General features: G+C 33.5%; 2 protein-coding genes across 3 annotated transcripts in view; both read left to right on the top strand.

The window, feature by feature from the left end:
* LOC102589151 (uncharacterized Rho GTPase-activating protein At5g61530) overlaps positions 1-3057 on the top strand; it is a 6577-nt gene extending 3520 nt beyond the window's left edge. Inside the window, exons 6-10 of the mRNA XM_006358170.2 lie at positions 308-406; positions 514-591; positions 675-919; positions 1410-1572; positions 2646-3057. Coding sequence (XP_006358232.1) covers positions 308-406; positions 514-591; positions 675-919; positions 1410-1572; positions 2646-2791 — 731 coding nt within the window. The 3' untranslated portion in view covers positions 2792-3057. The remainder of the gene's footprint in view (positions 1-307; positions 407-513; positions 592-674; positions 920-1409; positions 1573-2645) is intronic.
* A 2147-nt stretch (positions 3058-5204) lies between these two features.
* LOC102588616 (probable isoaspartyl peptidase/L-asparaginase 3) overlaps positions 5205-6577 on the top strand; it is a 7656-nt gene continuing 6283 nt past the window's right edge. The window contains exons 1-2 of one of the 2 annotated variants that reach the window (XM_006358168.2): positions 5205-5336; positions 5429-5600. In XM_006358168.2, the coding sequence (XP_006358230.1) occupies positions 5292-5336; positions 5429-5600 (217 nt within the window). In that variant the 5' untranslated portion in view covers positions 5205-5291. Of the gene's footprint in view, positions 5337-5428; positions 5601-6577 lie in introns of those variants that run through there. The other variant, XM_006358169.2, reaches the window with a different exon arrangement.

Here is a 6577-nt window from a genome sequence, read left to right as displayed (position 1 = left end):
TGGGGTGGGGTGGGGGAGGGGGGGGGGAATGGGATGGCTTTTGTTGGTATCCAACAACTCCGAAACTTCTTCTGCTTAATTTGTCCTTGCCACTCTTTTACTGGATTCTTTTTTAGTTCATTTAAGAATAAAGGACGGTGTAATAGCAGATGTCTGTTATACTTTGTCACACTTCTTCCATGTCCATGAGTTGTAGAAATCAGTTCAACAGTTATGAATATGGAATGAGCCATATGATTATTTGCTTCCACAAATCTCTCAGGAGACATTTTTTTCTGGCTATAGTGACATATCTTGGTTTATCCAGTGTTTGGAGTCCCCATCGATATCCTTGTGCAGAGGCAGCAATCAACTAGATCCGTTCCTTTTATCATGGTGAAATGTGCAGATTATCTTGTCTTATCAGGTGAGAGATGTACCAATACATACAGCAAACTGTCATTAGTCATTACTGTTATGTAAATTTTCTCAGACACATCTAAATGATGTTATGGGAGCCTACTTTTGGTCTAGGGCTGAATTCACCTGAGCTATTCAAGGCTGAAGGGGATAAAAAGGTCATACATCAATTGGTTTCTTACTACAATCAAGGTATTCAGTTTCTAATCTCAAACATATTTTATTTGTCAAGGGATCAATCTATTTACTCTTTAGTTTGCTCATTTGTGTTGTAGATCAAAATGCACCAATACCTGAGGGGGTAAATCCGGTAGATATTGCAGCTCTGATGAAGTGCTACCTTGCAAGTCTACCTGAGCCATTGACAACCTTCGAGCTTTATAATGAAATAAGAGGTGCTCGTTCAAGCATACACGCAATGAAGAATACCTTAAAGAAGATTCCAACTGTCAACTACATGACACTGGAATTGATCACTGCGCTGCTACTCCGTGTAAGCCAGAAATCTCTGGTTAACAAGGCAAGCTTATTCCCTTTCTGAGTGAACAAAATTAGCACCCACCTCTCTCTCTGTGTCGATCTGGATATGTGCAGATCTTTGGATTTGAAATTGTCTTAGTGTACTTGTCATCCTCTTGGTTTTTGGAGTTGATGTTCATAGAAACTTCGCCTCCTTCTAAGATGAAGAAATTGTGGGGTGGGGAATTGTAAAACATGATACAATTTTTAACACTTGGGTTTTGAACTCGCTAATTGAGGTGCCTAGTTTCTATGATAAGCCTTTGCATATTCTGAATTTTGTTTTATTTCTTTTTGCCCACTTGATTGAGATCTAACAAACTTGTTACGAATAAATCTTCATCAATAAAAAAATGCGAGTTCTTTTTTTCCTTATCACCAGATGATTGAGATCCAAAAATCTTGCTCCTTGTGAGCCTTTATCTTGTACAAATGTGCAAATTCTTTTCTTCACTGCGGTTTATATGCTTCTCACACTTTCTTCCTGGCAGATGGATGCTAGAACTCTTGCAACGGAAATGGCTCCAATCCTTATTTGGCAAAGAGGACAGAGTCCACACCAGTATGACCAGTTCTGGAACCATTCAGCAAAATCTTCTTCTAAGAAACATATAGACTCCAACTCTAACTCTAGTGCATGGGAGATGCTTGAAGGTCTGTGTTTTTGTTTATTCCTTTCTGTTTTCTAGTGGGTAGTGTAATATTTCATTCATCTTTATAATTTTTAACACAAATCATATTAAATGAGGGGTGAATGGATACCTCAGTATCCAAATAAATTTTGAGCATTAGCACGTCGAATCTCTTTCTTCTGTTATAGACAGACTTAGAAAGTTTAAAACAATGTATTGTGACTAGTGACCCTGTTTTATTTGGTAAGAAACCAGTTGACATATTAAAGTACCATGTGTGAAGTTCAAAAGTGGAACTGCAGGCCCACACCTGGAGATTGCTGGTGATGGGAGAAAGATCTTCTCTCATACTAGTAATGATGAGTTATATAAGTAGGTAGATATGATACAAGTACGTAAAGACTTCAAATAGGCTATATATTGACTCAAAATTTTGAAAAAAAAGATAAATGTAAGAAAATTTTGAGAAAGTACGGAAGTTAATATTGAAACGTGTATCTGTATTATTAGATGTGTATCAGAAACATAATATATTGTTCGGCTAGAATGAATTGTAGAAAGAAGTTATGCAAAGATTAACTTAAGTTGTGTGCTATAACTGCTATTTTAGCTTGTTTTGCATTTCAATGAAATATTTCTACTACTGCAACTGAGACCTTAATTTTTAGTGTACATTCTCTATTGGAGTATGTGTAGCCCGTTGAACGGCTATTTCCAAAAGATTTGTGTTTTCTGAAGACACCCAGGGTAGAACATGTTGTTTTATGTTCCTTCTCATTTCTCTTTTGGATGGAGATTTTGTGCTAGTGGAGGTTTCCACTTCTTACATTTGTTAATGTAAACTAGGAGTAGGTAAAGAATTGCTTTGAATTCCTTGATTTTCTGCAAAAAAAATTAAGCCAGAACTAGTAACAGGTTGAGTTAGTTATGTTTATTGAGACATATTTCTCTTTCGATGGTAATATCTGGGAGTATGTTCTATTTACATTAGTTACTTGGAGTAAAATCATTGCATTTTGAGATTGTTATTTGCAACTTATAACAACTGCTAAAAAACTTGCTCCATTTTTCACCTGTGATTGTTTTTGCATCCAGATGAAGATGAAAATGCTGATGCATCTTCTCCCATCCCCTTGGATGATGGACAGCCAATCGACTTGGGTGCTATTGATGCCATTCAATGCTTAATCGAACATCATAATGCCATATTTACCGATGCAAATGAGACTGTTTGGCGATAGTATTGAATCAGACTCTCAGATTGGATATATTGCACAGATAGAATGTCTTTATCCATGGTGAACATCAGAAAAAAGTTTGGAACTCTTTACCATCATACTTGATTTTCTCATAACATTTAGGAGTTTGTAACCGTGGCTATGTAAATTTTTGATTGGGATAGGCATGCATAGGTTCAGAACTTGTGTTTATAGCTCAGTTTTTTTGTTATGGGGTGATTGTTTGGATGCTATTGAAGGTATATAAAGCATAAAAGAGCTTATGTGCATACTTGGTGTTCATCTTCGAGGTTGCATACTTGGTGGAATTTTAATTGAGTTTCATATAATGAAGAATACAAAAATAGAAACGAAAGAAGTCTTGTTGAAAGGAAATCAGCTATACAATACATGGATCTAGAAATTCCACTAGTATTTGGAATATACAACAATAATAAAGTATACAATATAATTTCACGAGTGGATTTTGATGAGGGTGATGTCTACACAACCTTGTTTTTACCTTGTAAAGATAGAAAAATTGTTTTTAATTGATTTTTGACCAAGTAAACCACGTCAAAATCAAGTATACGAAGAAGAGCAAATTATGACTCAAGCTCCGTATCATAATTTTCTTATTTAGAGTCATATCCTCATACTTATAAGTATCCTTGCATAGGACAATGGCTAATTGAACAGTTGCATCTTTCACTTTCATAATCATGGCTTTAAACTTTATTTTTTCTTAGCTAATCATTATAAAAGTCTCACATATATTCCTAGAAATTTAGGGCCCGTTTGACCATGCGGTATGAAATCATGATATGGAATCATGATATGATATCATAATATAAAATTATGAGATGAAGTTAAAGTTTTGTTTGGACATGCGTTATAGAATTTTTGTGTTGTATATTTTCTTATAAACATAAGAATCTCATAAATTGTAAAACTATTAAAATAGCCCCAATTATTTATTCAATCTTACCAAATAAATCGCATAATAAATTATTACAAAGCTATTTGTTCTCCACTTAAGTAATTGTTTTCTCTAACTTTAATTCAATAAAAAAAAATTGAACATAAATTGTAGTACACTAGTCTTTAATATAATCCCCTCACATAATACAGACAATCTCCTCACGTGGAACTTGCATTTCTTGATCATATGACCGAGAAGACGAACCAACATTATTACTTTGAGCCATTTGTTGGTCAATATCATTAACAACTATAATTTCATGCTCATAGACCATAAATATTTCATCACTCAATTGGTATTCTCGCAAATAATTATGTAACACTATACAAGCTATGACAATTTTCACTTGTGTGTCAATATTATAATGGTTTATGCCTTGTTTCACTTGTGTGCAATTACACATTTTCAGTGCATTAATTTCGTACTAAAAATCTAACATATTGGAAGTAGTGATACATCACCAATTTTGTCCTTTTTCATATTAAATTGCTTTAAATATTTGCATATGTAGCCGAAAGAGAATTTTTTTTATTATGAAAAGCCAAAAAAGTATCACTCCCTCCGTTCTTATTTATATTCACCAAATCAATTTCTACTTTATCATTTATATTCACCAAATTAAAAGTAATAATAACTTTTATGTTGGTGAGAAAAATAAATTTTAAAAAGTAATGACGTGATTATAAATTTTATTTATATATGACATAAATGGTTATATGGATATAAATATAGGGTTGTTTTAACAAAATATAAACTTGTAGATTAGTTTTTGTATTTAAAAAATCTCAAATTAGAATATGAGAATATGAAATTCCCAAATCATAATTTTTAAGGAATATAAAATTCTATTTCACATGAGATGGAATCAGCATAATGTGATATCGCACGGCCAAATGCTTAGGGGTCGTTTGGTGTGAAGGATAATACCAAATAGTCCCGGGATTAAATTATAGTACCGAATATTTTGTTGTTTGGTTGGCAAGTTCGGGATAACTTATCCCGGGATTAATAATTAATACCGGGATAAGTTATCCCTCTCTTGGGGTGGTATAGTAATCCCGGGATAACTTATCCCGGGATAAAATAGGTAAATGACAAAAATGTCTCTTTCAACCCTTTTTGTTATATCACTTTTTTACATTAATGAAGGGCATTTTTGTAAACAAATAAATTGTTCTTAAAATTTATTATTTTGAATACAACAAACCAAACACTCAATAAAAAATAATCCCAACACAACTTATCCCATCATAACTAATCCCAACATAACTTATCCCAACATAATTTTATCCCCATCATAACTCATTTTCAAACCAAACGACCCCTTAGAATACTAAAAAAAAATAAAAATCTAGTAGAAAAGCAATGTCAGTATGGAAAAAGGCAATTATTTGTTTCAGTGAAAATGAAATCAAATATAAATCTTATTGCTCTTTCGACGGGAGTACACGGAAAAATAAAAATGTATAGTTAAACATTATGAATTTTTTTTGGGGCTAAAGAATTGCAGAGTGAAAAAAAAAAGCTAATTGAACATTGAGCATGAAGAAGCATCTCTTCCTCTTCACAGTACTCATCTTCTCCAAGGTATAACCAAAATTCATCAATACAATTATTATCAAAACATTGCTTCCAAGCAATTTCGTCTGATTTATAAATTTATTACTGTATGAGAATAGGCACTGGTGAATGAAGTTAGGGCTTCCTTGCTATATCCAGTAGTTGTAAGCACTTGGCCTTTTTTGGAAGCTGTTAGAGCTGCCTGGAACGCCGTTGACGGTGGTTTTTCTGCAGTAGATGCAGTTGTGGAAGGTTGTTCTGCTTGTGAAAAACTAAGATGTGATGGTACAGGTATATGCTCATTCTCATTTTATACTAATTGTTTCCTCTTTCTTCATGATTGATTAATTGAAGTAAATTTTGTGATGCGGGAGTTAGTATTGAGGAGATTTGTGTCTGTATAATATTTTAAATTTTTTTTGAAGAGGTGAATCCATTAACATAATCTTGCAACTCTTTTAATTGCACAGTGAAGATCTTCGCTCAGATTACTTCACATCTAATTGGATGCTAGGAAATATGCGAGTTTAAAGCAAATATAATGAAAAAAAAGTTGTCTTGGTCATTCATAAAGTAGTTCAATTTCTACATCTAAAGTGGTGTTCTGTTCCAAGGATTTTGATGGCAATAATTGTAGTGATCACTCTTTAGTCCTCAAACTGATACTGTCCAAGAATATTTCCAAAGTTGAAGAGTTCATAGTGGAGGTACCATTGTACCACCCCCATACTAAAAATTGAAATAGCTAAACTAGAAAACTCATTGAAATCCCCAAATGAGTACAACATCCAGCAAAGATCTATGCAATGCTCTACACCACAGAAGTTCCTTGTCAAAAATGTCTTCACCACAGGAGTTTTGAGCTACATGAAATAAGGAAAAAGTTTTCTAGTTCTTGGGTATCTAAATGTATTGTGACATAATCATTAAGCTTCTGAACAATATTTATAATGATTCCTTTTATACTTCTCTCGACTTTACACACACCCTCAAACAGAAAGTAGTGAACTAACTTGAGTGCAGTATCAAAAAGACAAACGCTACCACCAAATGGTTCGCCCAGAAAGGCATAGTGTTACCAGTATAATTATTAGAAAGAGAAAGAGTACTTCCAAGACATTCACCAGAAAGAAACAAAAAAATTATAAAAACAAGAAAAAATTAGCCAGGTATACAAGTGTAGGGCTGGCTGCCAAAAGTAGGAACAACAAAAAGTCTCCACCAAGATCCTAGAGATACCAATACCATGATATATAAGAGGGGGGGGG

Source organism: Solanum tuberosum, unplaced genomic scaffold (assembly GCF_000226075.1).
Source record: "Solanum tuberosum cultivar DM 1-3 516 R44 unplaced genomic scaffold, SolTub_3.0 scf00271, whole genome shotgun sequence".
NCBI classification, from domain to species: Eukaryota; Viridiplantae; Streptophyta; class Magnoliopsida; order Solanales; family Solanaceae; genus Solanum; species Solanum tuberosum.
The sequence above is the reverse complement of the archived record's forward strand: the minus strand, read 5'-3'. Positions and strand labels throughout refer to the sequence as shown.